The following is a 24,605-nucleotide window of genomic DNA, read 5'->3' on the forward strand; positions in this document are numbered from 1 at the left end:
CCCACGTGGACACATTCCTGCGTAGCCTCATCTAGGCGTTCCTGCTCCAGCAGGGGGATTGGACTGGATGATCTTCCAAGGCCCCTTCCAATCCCTAGCATTCTATGATTCTATGATTCCCCTCAATAACTAAGCAAATCCAAAGCTAACAACAACATGCTCGTGATATTGCTGTTTTTTAAGGATTTTATTGTTCACCTTGTTGCTCTTTGAAAGGTTGGTCTTCTGTTCAGATTGGTCAGGAAAAGAACTGTAATGTGAATTCCTTGAGTTGGGACTTGCCTGTATTTCTTGGTGGACAGTACTGAATGTGCTTTCAACGTTCAATAAAGACCTGCATTTCAGAAAAGTGTAAATCCTTATTTTTAGTGTGTGCCTCAGGAGAAAAAAAGTTGTCCTGAAATATAAAATAATTGTAATAGACCAAGCTTGCTTCCTTGTAAAGAAGGCAACTTCTCCTGTCAAAAGTCACAGAATCACAGAATGTTAGGGATTGGAAAGGACCTCAAAAGATCATCTAGTCCAATCCCTCTGCCAGAGCACAGTCGTGCTTATGACAGACAAGGTGGTTCACATTGTTAGTACTGACGGTCAAGGTCTGTAGCAGTTCCTGCCATATGGAAGGATGCGTAATACGTACATACAGATATCTCTTCAGGCCAAGGGAGAATCTGTGACTGTGTCAGGCTGGTACTGGGTGGGAGGATTACATGAAATTATTATATGTATATTTTATATAAATATCTATGTTTTTATAGATAAAATAGTTAATATTTTACAATATTTCATTATTATATGAAATAATGTTTGTAAAATGACTTTTGGTGGGGGTAGTCATACTTTTTCCCTCCACCTTGCATTTGAGTGAACATGGTTGCACTAAATCTCACGTTGAAAATGATCATTCAAGAATAGCAATTACCTGCATTTTTGAAAAAGGCAGACAATATGAATGGAAACCATTCTGGACTTGCGAATTTTCATTGTGCAGTGAATGGCTTATATGTTCTTCAGTTGTTGCCAGAGGTGATTTTGATGGAGCGCTATTCCGGTGTTGGTCATAGTGATGTCCTTCAGGAGATCATAAGATCGTAGTGCTTCATCTTAATGAGAATGGAAAGAAGTGGCAGATGACATGGTGGTAGAGAACATGGAATTTGGAAGCTGAGACAGAAGACCTAGGCTGAGCTATGGCAGAAAAAGTATCACAAAATATCAAGAGTACCTGATACTACCAAACTTAATTTCACATTCCCATTCTTTTAGTTAGTTAATTGTGTAATCCTTTGTAAGAAAATAAAAAAAAGTCTTATCCCTTAACTAGGATTTAATAAGTCATTCTAAGCTGCTAAAGAATAACTTATAAATTTATAGTCATTTGCTGGAGGGTTTTGGCAAGATCCTCAGAACACTGATTTTATTGAAGGCTGAAACATAACTGCAGTTCTTCTCTAATTCAAAAGCTGGTACACCTTCCATTCTTGCCAAACTAGTGCTTAGGGGAAAAGAAAGAATAGGCTCTAAGAACTTCATGACCTGGTATTTATGGGAAGAAATGTTGTTATAATGTAAAAAAATTGACCTTTTTTATGGGTGGGGGAGGGGAAGAAGCTGAGATATCTTTGTTCTTTACTATTTTCATGGTGTGTAAAGGCAACCAAGACAAATGCCTTTTACCATTGCCCTTCAATCCCTGTAGCAGAAATCAGTTGATCATTTAATAATTATGACATCATTAATAATTTAATTATTGCAGGTTATTTGCAACCATATTTATCTATTGAGAACACATTCAGATATTACCTCATGTAAGTTATGAGTAAGAGATTATTAAGGCTATTCTTGCTGCATTTAATTTATAAACTGAAGATGAAAAAATGTAGCTTAAAATATCGTGGTTGAATTTGATGGGAATTTAACCTAGGAATTAAATATGGCCGTGATTTTGGTTTTTCTGTTTAAGGAATAGATACAGGGATTAATATTGCACAATTTTGCACATCTAGACACAAAGTCATTTTAATTTGACATAATTATAGTGCAAATAGATGGAATGCTGGCAAACCATTTTTGGTTCCAAACAGAAGTAGTTAAAAGCCTGTGGCATCCAAAGTTAAGGAGGTATTTTGCTATACCTGAACAAAAATATAACCTTCATCTTGCCCTTTATCAAAATCATGAATGTGATTCCTGCTGCTTCCTGAGCACATATTGCTTTATTTGACATCAGTGCAGGCACAGATAAGGGCAGAGGGCAGCCAAGAGGGCAGCCAGGCGGGGGGGGGAATTTGGCACCAACCTCCCCAGGCTGTAAAGGACTTAGGAGCTGGAATGCTTCTACTGTAGTGACAACTGGCTTTTACCTGAAAACAGGTGAAAGAGAAATGTCAGATGCACTTGACAAGGGAGGCACAACTTCTTGGTGAGTGGTGGTTTTCAAACATCGGTCTTCCCCGTAAAAGAGCTTCAGCCCTGTCTGAACTAGAGCACCACAGTGACTCTGTTGGGAAGTACCCGATGGCATGGTGTTGCCTTGAAAATAATTAGTGACATTCCCAAGTAATGACACACTTTCTTTTGGTGGGCTGTACTCCTCACTCCCCTTTATGGAAATATGCATTGTCCTTTTTATAACTTTGGCTGTGTTTTTCATTTGGGGGGAGGTGAGTGGTTCTGACACTTGTAATGACTATTCAATTTGATGATGAGCCCCTAGCTGGTTAGGTACAAAATTTCAGTGGCTTAACAGTCTGTTCTAAATATATTGGCAAGTAAGTGCTTTAAACATATAACACATTTATTGTTGATGCAGTGTTGGTGTTTTGTTTTGTTTTATTTTTCCCCACAGCTGTTCACAGTGAAGCTATTTTCTGTATGCATTGAAAAACGAACTTTTTTTCAGCTTGCATTTGGTAAAATGTGTGAAATGAACTGGCAAAATGTACTTCTGTAATTCAAATTTCTGTCTGTCCTCAGCTCTCCTTAGCAATCGTAAGGAACACGTAAGCTGTGTCAGAGCACAGCTTTGTCCAAATATTGTTATCTTTCTGTTGGGAACCTTTAATTTTTTGACTCAATGAATATTTGATGCAAAGGACAACTTAATTGTACTCAAGTTAGTTTAAATGATTGATTCTTTCAGGTCAAAAAGTACTAGCTAATATAATTAAATAAATTCTGCTACTGTATTTATTCCAATACTGATAATGCACTGGGGAGAACACTTAAGCCTCAGATGGACAAAGTGGCATAAGTAATGCAGAGTGCAGTAAGAGAAGTTAAGTTCATTAATTAATTTATTTAACATATATGCTTATTCTATGATATCTTGTCTGAATACTAAAGTATGTTTAGACAAATGTTAATAATCACTAAGCAACAATAGTTAACAACCACTATACAAATTAAGCTGCAACTGAATGGCAACTGAAATTCTGAACAAAGTATCTGAGCAAGACTTAAGCAGTACAAAGAATAGCAAAATAATGGATGGATTAAGGAGAAGAAAAAAAAAAAAAAAAAACAAACAACAAAAAACAAAAAAGGGCTCTTTTCCTGTTTTGTCAGTGCTAGGTATTATTCCTGTTAATTCAGTTAAACCAAAAGGGGCAGGGGGCTATTCTTCTGGATGGCCAGGAGAAGACTCTCTAAACATGACATGACTATTTAAATGTTGGAACATCCAGACAAGAAAAAAAATAAATAAATATATATATATATATATATATATATATATATAATTGTGCATATATATATATATAAAATCTGATGTTCAAAAATCATGGACAACATTTTAATATTTAGTATGACAAGAGGAAATGTGTCATTTTTCTCACATAGTCCTATTTGTGTGTGTGTGTGGGCGCAGAGTACTCTTCCTCCGGTGTCTTTTCTTCTTATTATTTTTTCTTCTGTGTTTTAGATAAATGTAAAGCATCGACTTCTCCATTCATCCTCGTCACTTGCAGTCTCTCATTTAGCCAGACAACTTTCCATCTTATTGAACTTTACTCAGTGATCTAAGATGGTACTATGGTAATATAATGTGCATTGCCTCAAAAGTCTAGCAGAAATGCTACTTATTGGTGCTCTAGTGTCAGTTTGATGCCTGTCTTATACTTTTCTTTTTTTTCTTAAACTTGCTGATATAGCTTAACCTTAGTATTTTTAGCTAGGAAGATCAATTTACAGCAGTAAAAAGGTAATACCTGGGGCTTTTTTAAGTGGTCTTCTACAGCACCACTAAGCATTGGCAACTACACCCCAAAGAAAAATTACAAAGAAATCGCAAAACTGTCTGTCTGCAGATAGCCCCCTATTTGTGCTTCACTTGGTTTCACGCTGTAGCCTTTCTTCATGCAGGGAATTGCTGTACATCGCTGTAACTGTGAGTAACTTGTTGTGAAAAATCACAGTGCATTTCAGACAGTAAGAAAGCCTGTCTTCAATTAATTAATGACTTTGAAGGTTTAACAACTGAACTTGATCTTCAGCTAAAAAGAAGGATATGTTGAATAAGCAATTATGTTATCATCACCTTATAGGTGGTGAAACCAAGGAACAAAGGCAAACTAATCAGGAAAAATAACAAAACTTGTGTATCTTATAAGTTTATCCCCTGGCTTATCCCCTTGAATGTACTATATCATGTCTAATAAAAGGCCAGGAAACTTGGACAAATAATTCAATATTATCAGTTCTTCAGATGTGGAGGGGAAAATCTTAGAAATAACTTCTAACATTTTAATGTATTGTTTATTTTGGGCTGTATTGTCCCATGAATTTAAAATAATACACAAACTTTGGGCCAAATGACACTTACAATGTCCTTTATAAATTACATCCAGATGTTTTATTAAAAAATCTTTTTTGTATGTTTAAAAAGCCTGGGAAATTTTACATTTTTAATAAAATCAACATTCAAACAGAGATCTTGCATTTGTATGTAAAAAAAAAAAAAAAAAAAAAAAGAAAAGTAGTACTATCATCGTTATTATTATTGCTACTTTAAATGTCACTAAAATGCTTTCTTAATGTACTTTTTCTGGAAAAGTACCTTTGGCTTCCAGAAAGAAGGTGGGAAAAACAGACTATAGGAACTGAAGGAACTGATTTAGGTACAAATTGTATTCACAGCTAGTTTATACTAAAACATGAAATTAACTTTATTACTCTGTCTGCCTTTTCTCTTCCAGTAGATCTATTTAGTCTCCTCATTTATATCCTGCAACTCTACACATTGGCATCTTTTGACATTCTAGAGCTTAATCAAGCAATTTAATATTCTTAGCATGTAGATTTTACTGCAGCCAGGGTCTATAATTAATTTTTGTAGTCTCTCTCTGACTAATTGCACACAACACAAAGGTCTTTCAAACCTCTAGCATTGTCGCCTTTAATATGCTTTATAGCATATGTTTTCCTTTCATGCTTTGGTGAGATAACAAAGAAAACACTTCGATTGTGAAATCTGGCTCTGTAATAGGAATAAATCTCTTTTATTGCTTTTGAAAAGTTTTACTTCTCTGAGTTGATGCTTATGGCACTGTGTTTTAGTTTGGAGTACTCTGCTGCTCTGGAGCCATATTAAATACGATTTTGAATAGAATAGTTATCAGGAGTTCTGTTTGTTTGTTTTTTCGTTATTATTCTTTTATTGAGAGTTTCTCCAAAGAAGCAGAGAACAATTTCTTAAAGGCTATGATCATTTTATGATGTTTCTTGGTAATATTTTGATTTTCCCATCAGGACAATTGAAGGCTGTGCTGCCATCCAGCGGGACCTGGACAGGCTGGAGAGTTGGGCGGGGAATAACCTAATGAAATTTAACAAGGGAAAGTGTAGAGTCCTGCATCTGGGCAGGAACAACCCCAGGTTCCAGTATAGGTTGGGAAATTACATATTAGAGAGCAGTGTAGGGGAAAGGGACCTGGGAGTCCTGGTGGACAACAGGATGACCATGAGCCAGCACTGTGCCCTTGTGGCCAGGAAGGCCAATGGCATCCTGGGGTGTATTAGAAGGGGGGTGGCTAGTAGATCGAGAGAGGTCCTCCTTCCCCTCTACTCTGCCCTGGTGAGACCACACCTGGAATATTGTGTCCAGTTCTGGGCCCCTCAGTTCAAGAAGGACAGGGAACTGCTGGAGAGGGTCCAGCGTAGGGCAACGAAGATGATTAAGGGAGTGGAGCACCTCCCTTATGAAGAAAGGCTGAGGGAGCTGGGTCTCTTTAGTTTGGAGAAGAGGAGACTAAGGGGGGACCTTAATAATGTTTATAAATATATAAAGGGTGAGTGCCATGAGGATGGAGCCAGGCTCTTCTTGGTGACAAACAATGATAGGACAAGGGGTAATGGGATCAAGCTGGAACACAAGAGGTTCTGCTTAAATTTGAGAAGAAACTTCTTCTCAGTGAGGGTGACAGAGCATTGGAATAGGCTGCCCAGTGAGGTTGTGGAGTCTCCTTCTCTGGAGACATTCAGAACCAGCCTGGACATGTTCCTGTGCGACCTCACCTAGGTGTTCCTTCTCCAGCAGGAGGATTGGACTAGATGATCTTTTGAGGTCCCTTCCAATCCCAAACATACTGTGATACTGTGATAATTTAAATAAACAGAAAATTGATGCTACAGTAACATTTCATGTTTTTTGCCTCTACTCCTCAGTGTGGCCAACACAAGGTATATTTTCTTGAATATCCTCATTAATGAGGCTACAGATCAGTTCAAATTATTATATAGAACTATGTTATATTGAAGACCTATTATGGGATACTTTTCTGAAGAATTATTTTTTAATTTCATGCTTATACTTCTAATAGTTGAGATTTTCGATAGACATTGTAATGCCTTAATCTTTGTGTCCCATAGATAGCTACAAATTCTTAATGATCTGTGTCATCACCTTGGCAGGACGAACTCTACTGGAAAAGCTCTTCAACCAGCAGGAAAATGCGCCACAAGAAGAAGCGGAAAAACTGTGTTCTCGTATTATTGCATTGGGTCTTTTGCTTCCATTCACCGACTGCTTCAGAGAACCATGTAATCAGAGCACCCAGCAAACCACACCCACGTTCGATGTAAGTAGTGAAAACATTCTCTTTGTTCTGTTTTGCCAAGCAGAACATGTCTCATCAGTCCTGAGAGAATTCTATTACCCCTTTTAATGAAAATTAACCTTGAGAGAGTGGCTAACTAGTATTATGAGCTCAGGTGTGTACACTTTTGGATCCAAGTAAGCGTAAGTTTTAAAAGGTTCTTTATTAACTTGGTTTCTTAACTTATTAACTCATATATTAGTCTACTGTACTGTTCTTCATCTGTGGTTTTCATTAAGTATTTTCATTTTAATCAACGCACTCTGTAGGACTATTAACACTCCAATCCCATAGCTGCTTCACCAAAAATAAGGATTAAAGGAACAACAGAAAACAGCATGTAAAAAAAACTTTACAGAACCTGAATAGGATATCTATGCTAGATGATTTCTTCTCCCTGAAAGATTTTAATACAAAATAGTGCTGGGATCAGTGCAACTTTGCTAGAGTTCCAGCTACTGTGTTATCTGTGCCTTTGGGCTATCTGGCCGGACTGCTGTTATTCATGGTGTTTGCATACCATTACAAAATTGTGGTGTAGAGATCACCTAACATCCTTTCTTTTTTCATTCTTGAATGATGAATTCAACATTATCTGATACTGTACAACCCGTGAAGTTTTACAGTGAATTTATTTTTCTGATCTTTGCTTTTAAATTTTGACACTTCTTTGTAGTGGTTTATGTGACTGAAGATAATAAAGGTTTTTCTCTTCACTAATTAACTTTAAAATAATGTACAAATATTAACTAATCTACTTAATACCTTAGTCATATAGTTAAGATCAACCCTATTCTATACATTTAGCTGAAGCTTGGTTAGAAATTCTCAAAAAATGTTTGGCATAGATATGGGAGAACCAGTCTTTTTAACTCTTTAAATCTTTCTAGTCTTTCCTGAAGAAGAGCCTAATACAACTGGTGAAGTGAAAATGGGTAGAATAAATTTGTCTAATGAATTCTTAACACAAGCAAGCTTTCCTAGGTAAACTAGCTTATCTACAAAATCACTCCATGTTCCCTCTAACAATATTCAACTTTTTTTTTAAAAAAAAAAAAAAGTGTTTAAAATATTTTCAAACTCTTTTTAGAAATTAATCAAAACATAGAGTGTGACTATAAAACTGAGGTTATTCAGGCAACTTAATCACACACCATCTGAAAGTGTTTGTGGTTAAATATACTCAATAAATTTACATGTCCTATTTTTTCCAGGTTGTTTAAAACAGTCTGGATATGTTTTCTGTTCTGTTTTTACCACATATTCAGCTAAACTCTTCTTTCAATATTAAACACAATAGTCTTTTTTAAAAAAGTTTCTCCTCACTTACAAACAGATTTTATCAAATGATGCATTTAGAAAGAGGCAGAAGAGGCTCTTTCATTAACTGTTGTACTATTCTTTGTCTTAGTGAGAGAATTATTCTAGTTATCCTTCGCTGAGGTATCCACCAGGAGGTACTTTCTGAAAAAAAAGTAGCCTGGGCTAGTGCCATGTGAACAGTGTGTCAAAGTCAGCAATTTAAGAGGTTGCTGGCCTAGCACCAAACATAATTGAATTGGACTCTCAGTAAGACACAAATGCTCTCTTACTGTTTTTCTGTATAAGTCCCCTAAACAGATCAAGCTCCTGTAAAACAGTGTCAGAAGTAACATAAAGACCTGCGTACATGTATTCAACTAGTAGTGCACCCTACTTCAAAGGAGCGTGCATCTGTCTTGAACATTAAGATCTCAACAACTGAATTTCACATGGCACGAAGGTGAGAGCTACTGCTATTGAGTTTGGGAATATGTTTGTGTTTCAGCCTTGGTGACCATGGTACAGGAACACTGTTTATTCATTACGTGCCCTACAAGGGTGAAAATGTTTAGAACTGACAGTATAAACTCTAGTGGCTGAGAACTTCAAAATCAGGCTTCTTCTAGCTGATTTTGCTTCTTAGAGTGAGTAAATAAAATATCTTACAGAAAATAAATGCTAATAGTTATGTAAGGAAATAAAACAAAAATTAATGTAAAAAACTTATGGTGATTCTCTACATTACTTTAAAAAGATGTGCAATCTTTTTAATCTGTGATTCATGTCCCCTCTTTCTTCCCTCCCTATGTCTGTACTTTGCCTTTTTCTTGTTTAGGTTTTTGTTGTGTTTTTAAAATCATTAGAAGAGGAATTTAATGTTGATCTAACTGTTGATCTCAAAGACAGAGGAACTAAACTAGCCTTAAGTAATGCTTAAGTTTCACCCATCTAGAATTGGGAGATAGATCATCTTTGACCTTACTCCAAAATTGGGAGCACAGCCAGCCCCATATTCTTCCTTCATCTCTGAGTTCATCAGATGTGCCTCCAGTTCCATCCTGGATTGCCTCCAGTTTGGCTGGTGTCCTTTTCACTCAGCTGAAACCACTACCAACAAAGTTCCTGTAACCCTATCCTGATCCCAGTCAGGTTTGTTTGACACCTTCTCGTCCTCGCTCCCTGATACATCCAGCTCTTGTGCTTGCTTGTTCGTTAATGTTAATTTGGCTGTTTTGATTTTTGTCTTAGTCTGGTTCTCATAAAGCCCCTTATGACACTCCTTTAGCATGTTTGTTTGTTGTTTGTTTGTTTTCCAGAATTTCCAACCTTTTTTCCACTGAAATCCTTCCCTGAATCCTGTTTTATTTTTCTCCTTTTGTGACAGATCCCATGTATTTCTGAGCTTTAACTTACTCTTTTTTTATGTTGAATAAAAACCATGATTCCCCTTTTGCTTAAGTGTGGCCCCACAGACTTTGATTTTTGAAGATGTTAGGTTACAGTTTACGAAAATAATTCAGTAAGTTTTTTTCGCTCTATGATCTATTGCTCATGGCTTGAGATGAATATAAACAGATTATTTTAAAGTCGTATTCTCTCACTCTGATCTCCTTTTCTGGTTGTCTTCCAGTGAACTTAGTTTAACATGCCTAATGCTGAACTCTCTGCTGTCTTGAAATGTTTGCAATTGCACACTCTGATTATATTATCATCTTCTTTACTGCTAATGCCTGGTGGTCACCTCTTGCTCTCCCTGTCTTATAAGTGTGTACCTAAATTTTGTCTGTTTTCCAAGTAACACACAAGAGATCTGTTTAGTTGGGGTTTTTTGTTGTTTTGTTTTTTTTTTTTTTTTTTTCTCCCAAGATATTCCAGGCTTCAGTAGGCGCCTCTGCCTCAGCCCATTGAATAATCGCACACATCATCTTTTTCTTGTTGGATCCTGTTTCTTTTCCACACTGTCTGACTGCAATTAGGCATTGCATTAAGAGTAAAGAAAACTTTCACAGCTCTTAGTTTCTTGGGTTACTATTATAATGGCTCCTGGAAGCCAGTTTAAATTAAATTATTGTTACTTGTATTTTTGGTGTAGGTTATACTTTCTTGACTTTGATTACTTCTTTGTTAGTATACGGCAAACATGAAGCACCAACAAGTACCTAGTGAGAGCACAAATCTTCAGAGAACTAGCATCTGTCATCACATTTATGCTGAGGGTGCTGTCCAGTTTTTCAGAGACTGATAACTTTGTCAGATTTTGGATACATTTTAATGATGATTGGAAATGGCATGTTCCTAAACTATCTGTGAGCTTTTTGTCAGATTTCAAGTCGTAGCCCAAAGCCAGAAACTTCAAAACTGTTTTAAGAACTTCTGAGGAAACTTTCATGTTCTACCATGGCCCATTTTTTTTATTATTTATTTCCAAACAGATTGTGGCAGATGCCCAGAATAAAAGATTAGTTGGAAAAACAGAAGTTGAACAAAGTTTTAGAAGTAACAGATGTAGACAGGGTTGAGATTTTTAAGATGTTTGTTGTTGAGAAGCAGTGGGATCTTTTGCTATAGCTCTTCCTACCTACTCTTATTATAATGTGATGGTATCTTAAAAAGTAAGTAAATGTAAAATGAAAGGTTTACTGTCCACTAATATGATGCCCTTTTTTCTAGTTTCCTTTCTTCTGGAGAGGCTGCTAATTATTGCCTCGTGGGTGTCATGACCGGTTACTCATCAGGCTATCTTTACAGCCTTTCATTCTTCTGCTAGTGTTTTATAAAAGAAAAAAAATAAAAATAAAAAAAGTTTTTAAAAAGAAATTTTTAAAAAATGGCCAAGCAAGTAATCACACAAACAAGTAGTTGCACAACTTATAGAAAGATAGATTAGCAATAGCCTATTTAAATAATGTTCTCCAAAAAATGGGTTGCCTTTTAAATAAATAGTGCCTACTTGCCTTTTGAATTTTTCCCTTTTTAATAGTTGTGACTTGTTCAAGAGGACTTTTAAACTTTCAAATTAAAATCAAACACTCTGACTGAATGATATGTAAGAAATTACTTCGTGAAAAACTCTTGTGGTCCCAAATGACTGTGTCATGTTATTAAGTAACTGTATTTCTATAGTGTAGATGTAGTCCTAAGCTATAGTCTTAATGTTACCTCGTTATTTTATAATATTAAAGCAAAATAAACGCAATGCTGAGCTGGCGAAAGAGTGCATCATTATCAAGAATGATTTATATAACCACAGGCAAGTTTTCCAGCCACCTGTTGGAGGACCACAATTTTAAACAAGAAGAGATCTCATCTCCTGCTTAGCTCCTCTGTTAATGATGTATCACAGAAGCTGGAAGATGGCTTGCTTTGGAGAGCCATCAGTAATGTATATAAGTTATAAAGATTAGTGTTAGCTGTTATACCTTTTTGACTTATAAATTATTTCATCATGTTCTATAATGAATGAGCTAAATGGATATCTTCTGGAGAATGTCTGTCTTTACTGTGTCATGATGTGGCTGTATGCATAGGCATGTTTGACAGTTTGGAATAGGGACTACCTCTTGTGCGATTTGTAGCTCTGACGCCAGACTAGATTTTCATCCATTTCTGGAATAACGCTTCCACAAGGAAGCAAAGAGCCAGACAGCATAAATGGGAAATGCTATAAAAATGGCTGTTTTCCTATTATCTTCTGGCCACCTGTGGTGATGCAAATGCTTTTTAAGGAAATAAAGACATTGCTTTCTTTCTGCTGAGCAGTAGCAGATGGTGGGACTTTGCAGGTCAGCTGGAAAAGGAGTTAGTGACATGAAGACTTCAATTAATTTTAATTTATTTGCACTGTTTATGCCAGTCTGAAAATTAGTAGTTAAACAGATTGCAGACAGACTCCTTTCCCAGAAGTCAGAGAGCCAAAATACCAATGATCAGTTTCCAAAGAGCAACTTTCCCAAGAATTGACTTCAGCCTTAGAAGAACTTTTCTTCTGAATTGCAGCACAAAGCTGGCAACAATACAGCATTTCTTCAAGCAAACTTTTAATGCTCAGGAATAAAATGTGTAGGACTGAATGTTGTCCCATCTTATGAAATTTTTAATGGCAGTAAGGTGGGGGTCAGTAGTGAGTTAGACTGTACAAGTTAATAAGTGAAAATTGTGGAACAGAGCAGAAAAAACAGTTAATTTGCTTTCTTAATCTTTATTTGTGTTGTAGGTTACTATGGCAGTTGAGTTTGGCTGAATCAAAGCCCTCATGTCTCCTCTTCCTTTTCCATTGCCTAGTAACACTTAGTGACACTTTGTCTTTCGGTGAGCAACTCTAAATATTCCTGAGAATAGTAAAATGGAAACAGTTGGATGACTACTGGGCTGAAGGATTCCTGTTATTCTGTTTCCCATCTTCCTTATTAAAATTTTAATTACATATTTATTTTATAGTTGTTACATCTGGCCCTGCAGACTTCTAGCTTTCTCTTTTTCTTTTCATTTTTTCTTTTCTCTTTTCAGTTACTTGAGGTGATGCTACTGTATACACTGTCAACTGAGGTATTTTATGTGTAGGGCATTGTTAGGTTCTTATGCTTCTTTTTGTAGAGAATGTTCCTTACCTGCATGTTATTCTGAACTGCTTGAAGAGACACATGCTGGATGTTAAGTTTACACAACCTGTTTACAACTTTCAAAATCATTGTGCATAGTGTGAAAGTGGTGGTCACCCTGTCACCTAAAGAGATCTTTCTGTTTTATGACCTTTGGTGCATTAGTTCACTTTCTTAAGAACGACAGTTATAACACAATGTCTTTTTTTCTAGTTTGGAATTGAGAATACAGTGAGGGTTGAATTTGTGTATATTGCATGTCTCTGTATTTTCAAGAGGAAGTTTTTATGGTAGTAATAATACACTTTTTCAAATGGAACAGAGGTGATAGGAGTTTTCTGTTGAAACAGATTTCTTTGGAAAATTCAAATTTATCAAATTCAAACCTATTGCAGAACTGTGCAAGTGAAAACAACTCCTGATGGAGAAACTTCCTGTGTCAGCTTAGGATTTCTGGAAATAGTGAAGACACACCGTCAGATGGTCTAAGTAACAGCTGAAATCATCATGGTCTTAGGATGCAGTCTTCAAGTGTGAGTTCAAGCTCCATGTGTAAAGAGGCTAGATTTTGAGGTTCCTCTGTTTCATAAAAGGCTAGCCACGGTTCCTTCTTCCAATAAAAATTTCAGGCAAGCTCACCAGTTCAATTTATTTGGCTATATTAAAGGTAGAAGTTATTTGGGAATAGGATAACCAAGACAATAACTCTGGAACTGAATGAGAATAGATGTGGAAATCTGCAGTCTAGTTTCCTGATTTCCTTTCCCCATAAGGGCCCTAACTACAGGGCTTTGGGCTCTACTGGCCTCTCATATCCTTAGGATATTATGTTGAATCCTGAGCTCGATGGGATCGAGCAAGTTTGTTCTGTTGAGGAGGCTGAAGTCATTTCATGGGAAAGAAATGTTTCATGGGTTTTTTTTGACACTTAAAGTGTTTTTAAATGAACTGTTGAGACCCACCAGTTTTCTGAAAAGAAAATAAAAATCACTTGAGTAAAATGTCCATGCATGAAATTTAGTTGATGAGGATAAAGTGCTACTTCAGCCATATGTTACAGTATTATGTCTGACTTGCTCTTTTCAGCCTTGAAAGGCATCTGTGCTCACTAGTACAGCCCAAGGTAATACAAGCTGAGAGCCATGTTTAATCACCACTCTGGTTCTGTCAGTGGTCAGACAGAGCTTTGTTACTGAACCTCTCCTCAAAAAGTAAACCACTTTCCTCATTCTTGATAGTATTGATTTCTTTGTTTTAAAAGCTGCTTAAAATAAAGCAGTCTCCTGCTGATAAGAGCATTTTGAGGTAGTCCAGCTCTGGTTTCTTGAACTAAAACCTTACTTGTCCAATTAACTATTTATATGCATTGGGAACATACAATTAGCTTTCTTTCATTTTAGAGGTTCTGAACTTAGTATAGTAGAATGAGTAAACTTCCTGAATGGGAGGAAAAAAAAAATAAAATAAAAGTCCTGCCATGCACTTGAAACATTCTGAATGACAAGCTGTTAAATACAAATGTGAAACAAGCTCTTTGGAGTTCTTAGCCTGGAAAACACCTTCTGAGTCATGGAGTCTGGCCCCTGCTTACCCAAGTACCATAACATGTAATTCCTCTACAAGTTTATCTAGCTTCATCTTAAATGCAGTTATACTTCGTCCTCTCCATGCTCCTCCAACTCTTCCCATTGGAAGACTGTCCAGAAACAGACTGATTTTATGAGTAGGAACTTTCTTGTAACTATCACTATAGGTTTACTCCTGGCCCATTTATTCCTGTCTGCAGACATGCCAACCCTTCTCTCCTCCCCTCTTCAGGACAACTTTGTATGTTTGGGGTTCTAGTGAAAAATCATTCAGGTTTACTATTTTGAAATAAATGCCCCACAAGATAAGGCCTGATTACATCATGGCTTAACACAGGAGCCACCAGGGCAGTTTGTGCCAATTCACTCTAGCATAAGAAGCTTTAGAGGTACAGCTGATGCATTTCCCCCATCTACTGCTGTGCTGAGCTGAAGAGCAGAGGCTATTCCTGATAGCAGTGTGCTTCTTGTATACCATGCCTTTCCCATCTTGCCATGTATGATCTAACTGCATGCCTCTTTTTCGAGTATTGTCAAAATACTTCTGGTCAGATTCTTTTCACCTTTATTCTTATGTTGCCAGTTTGGGCAGACGTGTGTACATTTATTGCTGTTTCACCTCCAGCTCTTGTACCTCACAATGTCTATGTTTGTCCTTCGAACTGGAAGCAGATAAACAGTTGATTAAAAGCTGAAGTGTGTTGAACAGAAGGTCATCTTACCTGCTTACCTCCCATAGCAATACAACTGCCAAAAGCACAGATTCAAGGTTGCACATTATATTCACACAGTGGTGAATATACTAATCTCTACCTCAGTCTGTGCCTGGGGAACAAACCCAATCTCTGTGAAAAATGTATGACCCCTTTTCTGAAAGCTTAGGGCTCACCAGAATCCTGATGCTGGCCACAGGTCTATCTCATGGCCCTAGTTCTGGGTCCATCAGCCTCTTTCTATGTGTCATTTGATAGAGACCCTTACTTTGAGTAGCTTACAGTATTGGCCTGAATCTTTAAATATTAGGAGGAAAGCATATATTTAGCTCAAGCAGTGAAGGAACATAATTCATATTTAATGTATTATGGACCTGAAATGTAACACTGTGGTGTCTGAGCATTAAAATTTGTTACAAAAAGCCATTCTTTGTGCCTACTGAGAGCTGGCTAGGAAGAGAGTGAGTTAAACTGCAGACCTGACTCTATTCTAAATGCTAGCATCTATAATTGGTAAAATGTCTATTGATTAGGTACCATCACATTCTGTAGGCAGTTTGCCTTGCCCATGTGTGAATGCTCTGCAGTTTTAAGAAGCGGTGAAAAGTGCTGTGTAAGGATGTGTGGAAATGAGAACTCTTCTTGCCATCGTGTTTCATGCGCTGGACTCAGATAACTTTAAGCTTTCAGTGTCCGCTCAGAAATGAGTCTGAATAAATAAGATGGTGATCATTCACTGCAAGGACATATCTATATATGTATATATATGTATATATTACTGAAAATAAGTGCACACGAAATAGAGGAGTCTGAGCAAGATGAAGTGGAAATTCAAGATATATTCAAAGCTTGATCACGGTAAGAATATTCACTGGCTGTACTCACAATGATATGCAGTAAAAATTGCCTTGGAAATGAAAAGATTAAAGGGGAAAAAAAGTTGGATGTGGAAATCCAGGTTTGTGGATTCTTGTGTTAAAATTATTAATGATAAAAGCAAATCTGGATTTTTAAAAAAAATTTGAATTATTTTGTGTCTTTTGCTTGAACAGTACTTCAACATCGCAGAATTGGTTGCATATATCTTTCTTCAAAGCGTTCTAATAATCATGCAGTGTTATGATATTATCAGAGAAACAAAATATGTTACTGTATTAACTGACAAGAAGTTAAAACAAAGCTTAAAAGGATTAGATTTTGGACAGTATCTTGAGTAAGTAGGAATTAGAACATTCAAATGATTCCCTTCTTTTGAAGGGCACAGACGTGGAGACAGGGTCAATGTTTTCCCATTTTAATTGTAGTTTATGGACTATCAACTTGAAGTCCAGACCTTCAGATTACCTTTCTGTCTGTCATGAGGGATTTTCATATTTTAAATTGTGTATTAGTTTGCAAGTAGTCTGAATGTAGCTGTTAAATACCTTGCTTATATGTTGAATACAGATACATTGTGGTTGTAGTGCAAACCCCTCCAATGCATTTTTGTAAGTTTACATCCGCCTCTGTTAATCTCTCTGAGTCTATTTCAGCATCCTTTTCTGTGTTGAGTAGTGTATGTGAAGAATCCTAAAACAAACAAAAAAGTGCTTTTATACTTGCAAACAAATCTCTCATGCTGGATTAGGAATTGGTTATGGAGTTGTGTGGTGTCTTAGTTTATAACTGTTCATAGTTTATATGCTGTAAAAAAATCAGCAAGAACACTGGTAGTTCATATTTTATTGCCTTTATAATGTATCCCTTCTGTACAATAATTCTGAGGCTTACCATGTTTGCTTTGTTTTTAGTGCATCTTAATTCATGTAGACTAATAATACTTCAAAAATTTGTTGTTAAATGATTGTAATGTATCTCTCAAGAACTGGCATGGTGAAATATGTCCAGGAACAGTTTAACTCTTTGTCTTCCTCATCCATGCTATGTCAACATTATCTACAGTTTGTTGCCTTCTGTTTTATTGCCTTATGTCCCTACGTGTAATCCCATCGAAAGCTGACTGTGCTTACCCAGCTAACCCTCTGTAGAGGTTGTTCTTCCTTGTGTTCCCTGAGTTGTGCAAGGTAGTAGAGTGGACAAAAAAAAAAAAAAAAGTTCTGGTTTACCTCTGACTTTTTTGAATCTTATTTTCCTCTGTCTTTTGAGATTTGGATGGTGCAGAAACAATAACAAAATCCTGCACCTTTTATTTTTGTTTACACAGTATGTACAGCACTGGGCACCCCAAATACACACGTCCTCTAAAAAGCTGGAATTAAACAAAGAGAAGGTACTAAGTTACTGAAAGAATGGCATTAATCAAGCCTGTTTGGATGTTCAAATGCAGTAGCGTTGTAATGGGAAAAGGACAGGCTCTTCAAGAACATAGAGTTCTGGGCTGCATAAAGAACTTAATGTGATTTTTGTATTAAAAACTTTATCCTTTTTTTTTTTTTACCTTTATCTAAGGTCTGTGTATGTGGCTGGATTTTTGCCATGTTTTTCATGCTGGAAAGATCTAATGAGCTTACTTTGACCCTGACTGTTTGAGGTACCCTCTGTAAACCAAAACTTTTTACTTTCTAACCAGCATTTGTCTGTTCTAAGTGAGTTACTCTCAACAGAATATTATCACTCTTACTACAACTTATTTTTAGGCAAGTAGAAGTTCAGTCACGTGGAATGGCAACTCGATCTTTACCCAGAAGATACTACTGTGTAATATGACAGTATTTTCATCCTGTGACTTTTGATTTGTTTTCCAGTTTTGTACTACAGTATTCACATATTTCCAGATCACTTACTAGAATACTCATGTACTCGCTGTGATCTGTATAGCATTTACACTGTTATAAAGATCTAATCACAAGGTGTACATTTTGATGCATATTGGGAGCCACAAGAATGAATACTTGAATTGTGGTCAGATAAAATCTTTCTGTTGGCTTAAAGTGTAAGTTTGCCCTACTTTTCATCTGAGAGTCTGAATTTCTCCTACTTTTAATAAATGAATCAAAGTCAAAGCTATTGAGCAATAAGGATACAGTCTGATTTGAGCCCAGAGGACTGACAATACTTCTAGCTGATTTGTTGTTGTGGGTTGTTTTTTTTTTTTGTTTGTTTGTTTTGTCTTTCAGTTGCATTCTAAAAGCAAACCCACTGCTTTTCTACAAATATGGAAATGTGAATGACAAAAGCAGGGTTGCAAAACATACAAATCTCAGTTTAATTTATGCTGAAATAATCCCAAAACTGAAACGTTACATTCCTTTAATACAGATTTATGGTAAGTCTTTGTCAGGAGATGTGGAGCATAAAAACAAGTCTGCCTTGCTATAGAAGTGAATATTGAGCTATTTGTGTTGGAAACAAAGGCTTTGAAATTTTGAGCTGTCTTTCTATATGAACTTCTCAACTTTTTTTTTTTTTTTTTTTTTTTTTTTATAATCACAGCAAGACCAGCTTTATACTTGGGCTGCAGTTAGCCAACCCACACATTCATCAGATTACATTGAAGGAAGTTTTCCAAGGAGAATTCCATCTGTGTGGCCCCCACCCAAACCTCCAGATGAAGAACAAAGACTTAAAATTACAAAAGAAGGTATAGTTCTTGGATACATACAAGATACATATGGCATGGGGGGGAGCTGTTGTCTTTGAGATAATAACTTAATATCTTCCAAGAAATACCTGATTTTGAAGATCTTGGATTAGAATCTGAAATGTTTGCTAGCATGGATCTAATAAAAAATATTTAGCAAAAATGCATGCTTTTTGTTAACAACCAAGATGTGCACCTGGCATCTGCTGACTAGTGTCTTTTACCAGGTGTTGTGGCCTTTGTTCTTTTCCAGTTTACATATCTTCAGAGCCATGAAATATGGGTACTTTTCTCTTCTTAAAAATACGGAAAACTTCAGAAGCCCACTGGTGGTATACTGAAAGTTATTAGAGTGATGTAAGGTATTCCTTTTGGATTCAGCAGTCCCCTGCTGACAGAGAGGTAGGAAAAGTGTATCTGAAAAATAAATTGAGGTCTTGTTAGAAAAGTCAGTTTATCTTAAAATTTGTGAGGTTACTTTACCAGGCAAATATCTGAAATCTTCTGCATAATTAAAAACTTAGTTTAAGCTGAGAATTAAAACAAAATAAAACTTCTTGCAGGTGACAAAAAATTTAGAAGAGAATTTCAAACCTGTTTTCTGTTAGTAGTGTTAATAGGCAAATACCACAGGTTCTTGGACACTTAACTTTACATTAGGTAGCATTCAGTGGCTCTCAACACTTTTAGGCTGCATTCATGGCCATGACCTCCGTGCAGAGCCAATGGGTATTCTCAAATTTTCCATTTCCTACCACTTCTTCTTTATATTTATATATTATATTATGTTTATATATTTATATTGCTGAGATTTGAAGAATTAAGTCATTATTTCAACAGATCTGTTTGTACTGCTTGCAGGCTTTGGGTGGAATTCATTTCAGATTTGCTCCCTTTGGGACTTCTTTACCACTTCCCCTGGAACATGAACAAAGTATTCCTTGCAAGGACTGCATTTATCATGGCAACACTTCACTTTTACTGCTATCACTTATTCCAGTGTTCATAAACAAAAGAAGTGATGCCAACAAAAATGCAATGCTGCTATATTATTGAGCTTATTGTTTTTTACCAAAGTAACTCTACTAGTGGTGAAGGAAACATTTCTGCATCCATCTCCCTAATGCAGCTCAGAGTGTCGAATGCTGCAGTACTGGATTGTTGAGCTGGTCCAGTTTTTGACTCATCATCCTTGATTTTATACTGTATCCAATGCAAGTGCTGTCATATGTGGTAGCAGAATTCATTGCCATGTACTCTGAGAGGACAAGTTGTGTTTCTCAACTTGGAGACTTAGCTAATAGACATGTGATCAGAATGTTTATGAGCATATTCTGCACTAGAAAAACAAAAGGGTGAATACTTCATTATTTTATTTTGAGGTTATAGCCCAGCAGAGGCTGATGCAAGTTAACAACAGTTTTGTTGTTCTAAAATCTTGAAGAACATTAAATTTCAAAATATTTTATGTAATCAAAGTTTTTTACTATTTTTACAGTTTGGAAGAGTATTTCCACCAAGAAGATAATACTAATAATTTTTAAATGTGTTCTTTTTATACGTGGTTTGGTCCCATCCTGTTTTTATATTTAATATTATACCTACTACATAGATGTAATGTGTACAGTACTTGTCTGTTCCTTATCTCAGCCACTGCCCTCTCAAAAACTGCAAAACTGCTCAGAAAACAGAATTAGAAGTGGAAAATTGTGTATTGTGATTATTTCTAAACAGAGCGGAAATAGTTCTAAAAAAGTTTGCGTTTTTTTGGTGTGATTTGCAGTGTAGGGCATGGATGGAAAAGGAAAAATTGTCTGTTCTGAATACAATTCAGGTAGATAAATAATTTAACTTTTTGTTTGATTGTTTGCATGCTTGCTATGTGGAAGAACCTGTAGGTGAGTGATGTTTCAGGTGGAGCCTGAAGGATAAACACCTTCCCTAAGATTTGTAACTAATTTATTTTATGTGTATGCTCATTTGAAAGATGGACTGGGAAAGCTGTGTTGTGGTTTTTTTCTTTTTTTAAGGGTTTAAATTACTGTGTGCAGAGTAGCTGTATTTTGTATTACATATAATAATAATAAAAGAGGAAGTTCTGCAAGGTCTTAGGTAACCTGTTCTTAAATTAGCAAAGTAGTTAATCATCTGTTTAATAGAGTGTATATTAGATAGTTTTACTGTGTGCTCTGTGTCATGTGGAGATTTGTTGAGTGTGAGGAAAAGGTTATTACAGTGGTCAGGGTTTGATTTTGTCTTTTTTTTTTTTTTTTTTTTTGTCAGGTTGCTTAGGGTATTTTTTTCAGTTTGTTTTGTTATTTTTTATGTTGTTTATTTATTAAAAACCTGGGTTCAAGTCAGCAGGTGCTTGTGCCAAAAACATTTTTCGGTTCCGAATTCAGAAAAGCTTTTGAACAAAATAAGTCAATATTACCATTAGGATCGAATTGTGTGCCACTAGTTTTCCATGTGAATATCTGAAATCTGTTCCTGTCACTTCTCATGGTATTTGACTCTACCACTCTCTCACCCCAGCACGGTGTCTGAATCTAAACACAACAGGGTATTTGAAATTCAGTTATTTTAATGCCTTGCTGATGACACTATTCCACTTAAAATACAGGAAAAGGCAAATATGCAGGCACTAGAGCCCTGCCATCCTGTCTCCCATGTGACTGTTCTAACCATGTGGGCAGAAAACAAAGGTAATACAACTTCTCCTGCAAAATGAAACAGTCCCAGCACTGTGTGGGTTTATGCTCCAAAATCTAAGTCTGTGCAACAAAACTAGGCTTGTCCAGACATTTATTTCCTCTGTTTTATAAAAAAGGAGGAAAAAAATATTTCATTTGGGTTAAAGGGAAGTGGTTTTTTTTTGTAACGGTGGTTTGTTTGTTTCTTTGTTTCTTTGGGTTCTTTGGTTTTGCTTTTTTTTTTTTTTTTTTTTTTTTTTTTTTTTTAGTTTTGCTTAACTAAGAAAAAACCCTGTTTGCTGCAGATAGATTGTATTTGGTGAATTTTGGCAAACTAACCTTAAAATTAACTCTTTGTATCACATAGCACTCAGCCTATATTTATAAACCTTTTTAGAATAAAACCCATCTGAAGTAAAAATAAGCTAGATGGTTCTGTCAATTGTTAAATATTGACAATATTGTAACAGAAGCAAGTTCCTATTTTTAAAATAACTTTTGAGAAAGGGAGAGAGCTTGTACCAATTTGCATAATAGGAAACCTTACTTTCTGAGTTGTCTGTGTACATGTCTTGGTTGGTACTAGAACATAAGCAAAGAATAAAACCTGATGTGAGCAAAGATCAAGCTCATCTTATAGTTTCTCTCAACCACACAGAAACGTAAATCATATGCAGAGACCCTGGGGAGATCACCAATGCCCAAATACTCACCAAGTTTTCCTGCGTTTGTAAATCGAGGTAGGGTTAACCAAAAATTCTCTTCCAGATAATTTGTAAAACAAGTATCTCACAATTGCTTAGTTTAAAAATGTTAGTACTCTTCCCTTCTTTCTTAGTAGCTTTAACCAGAAAGTAATCATTCACTGGTTTTGTTCAGGTTCTTTGAGTTGCAATTAGGAGTGAGCGTCCAATTCATTAGTAGCATCCTGAATTTTCTTCAGTATATGGACTTATCTGAAAGTCAGCAACAAGGCATGATTTATCCATACTAAAAACTTGTTGAAGTGAGAGATTGAGATATTTCTTGTTAGTGACAGCCCATCCTCATCCAGCTTTTTATGATCTGAAATGCTGTTTTAGTAGACAATTAAAAAGTAAAAAACTTTGAGAATTGTTAATTTTCAAGGGGTGGCCTTGCAGCATAACTGCCACTGACAATTAAAGTTCCCTCTTCTACATCTTGCCTCCCAGAAGCTGGGGTTTTTAGCAAGCTGTGAGGAAGCCCCATGCCTAGGAATTATAAATCCAGAAGTTCTGGATGACATCTGCTTCACTCTTCATGCAAATGGTCAACAGATATATATATATATGTATATATACTGGTATCCCTAAAAAGTATAAGCATAATGTGGAATGTACATGTTCTCTGAGCAGGTATAAGAAAAAAATTTCTATTCTTGTTCTGTGTACAAAATTAGGCTATGACCAGTTAAAGAGGCATCATTAGCAGTAGCTACTAAGCTGGTTAGAGATCTATGTGCTGTGCAGCTGCTGAGGGTTTTTTTTCTTTTTTTTTTTAGTAATCTCCTATCAGGCAAGGAAAGTGAGGCACAGAGAGGTTCTTTAAGGTCAGAGAAGAAATCTGTAGAATGGTCAGAACGGAAACCAGAGCTTTTAATTCAAACTCTGTGCTTTAACTGCAAGACTCTCTTTCATAAATAAACTAAAAATAACTCTGTTATTCTCTGCAGTAGCTTACCAAAAGACTTGAGGATCCTGAACATGTATTGGGTTGTTATATGCTTGTGTCATTTCCAGCACAAATGTATGTTATTTCTCTTATCCAAAAGGCAATCAACATACAGCACTGTAGAAACAATGCAGTAATCTACAGTACATGTCTTTCACTAAAATAAATATTAGCATAATCAAGGTTTTCATGTAATTTCTTTTGTACTTCAGTTTGATAGGAATTGAAATGTGTGTATCAAAACACAGATCTCAAAGGCTAGTATTTGTAGAAAGAATAATTGTTATCCAGGTTTTGAAATAAGAAAGGAAATCTCGTTGGGGAGTGAATAGGTTTTGATTCCCACTTTCCATGTAAAATGCACAGATAAAGCCTCTTATTCCCACTGATATTTGCTTTTTCACAGTGATAGCTGGCGATCTGTAGTTCCATTTAAAACCATCATTTCGGGACATTTTTTTTTTTCATTCATTTAAAGACAGAAATTAAGTAAAGGAATGCTTAGATATTTATTAGGATTCTCAATAGTTATTCCAAAGTAAAACAAATAATTGAAGAAGATACTACTAGAATGAAGTACTGCTGTTTCATTTTTCAATGTAAATAAGTAAAGTGGGCTAAATGCATAAAGTCAAATTAATACTCATTTTAAGCCCATAAGAGAGGATGTGGAATTCAGTAAAAAGGTGAAGAATTAGTTTTGTATTCTCAGCTTGAATGTTGCCAGTTCTGGGAATCTTTGACTGTACATTTACACAATAAGTGTACAGTCCCAAACTATCCCTTTGTAAGGCTGAGGTGCTATAGACAGTGAAAAAAAAAAGCTAGGGTGAAATTGAGATTTCTCAAAATGTATTTTCAGTAGTGATGCCAATTACGTGGAAGTACATGATTAAAATGTGAGTTTCTATCTGTATCACTATGCTATTGTGCAGGTCTCAAAGTTTGATGGTAGGGCCAGAGCAGGATATGAAGAAGAAAACAGTCATCAGTCTGCTCATGGGTCCTTTTGTGAACAGACTCCATCTGCAAACCTTAAGGACAGCAATACTTCTTAATGAAAATGGGAGGGAAGAACAAGCATGAGAACTTTTCCTTGATCTTCTGTGGAATGTATATTATAGAGCCATTAGTGATTGTTTCCATGAATCAGAAATTTTGACAATCAAAATGGACTTTTTCAAGTTATATATGCTACACATTTAAGATGCTAGCATTTAATCTTGAGTCATAATACATACATTGCAAATTGAGATCAGGCTGGCTTTATGCATACAACCTGTTCATTTAATTTTAGATGGATAATTTGGAAAGTGGGACAGTTAATGTGGTTTTCTTTCTAACTCT

At 36.0% G+C, this 24,605-nt stretch overlaps 1 protein-coding gene across 4 annotated transcripts in view; it reads left to right on the forward strand.

The window, feature by feature from the left end:
• Nucleotides 1-24,605, forward strand: part of FMN2 (formin 2) — a 182,188-nt gene that overhangs the window by 36,597 nt on the left and 120,986 nt on the right. For all 4 annotated transcript variants that reach the window (XR_010471507.1, XM_065057829.1, XM_065057828.1 and 1 more), the window contains exons 3-4: nucleotides 6,910-7,076; nucleotides 18,726-18,873. Coding sequence is in view for 3 of the 4 variants with exons in the window: in XM_065057829.1 (XP_064913901.1) it covers nucleotides 6,910-7,076; nucleotides 18,726-18,873 (315 nt within the window). In the remaining variant the exon portion in view is untranslated. The remainder of the gene's footprint in view (nucleotides 1-6,909; nucleotides 7,077-18,725; nucleotides 18,874-24,605) is intronic.

Source organism: Columba livia, chromosome 3, assembly GCF_036013475.1.
Source record: "Columba livia isolate bColLiv1 breed racing homer chromosome 3, bColLiv1.pat.W.v2, whole genome shotgun sequence".
Taxonomy (NCBI): domain Eukaryota; kingdom Metazoa; phylum Chordata; class Aves; order Columbiformes; family Columbidae; genus Columba; species Columba livia.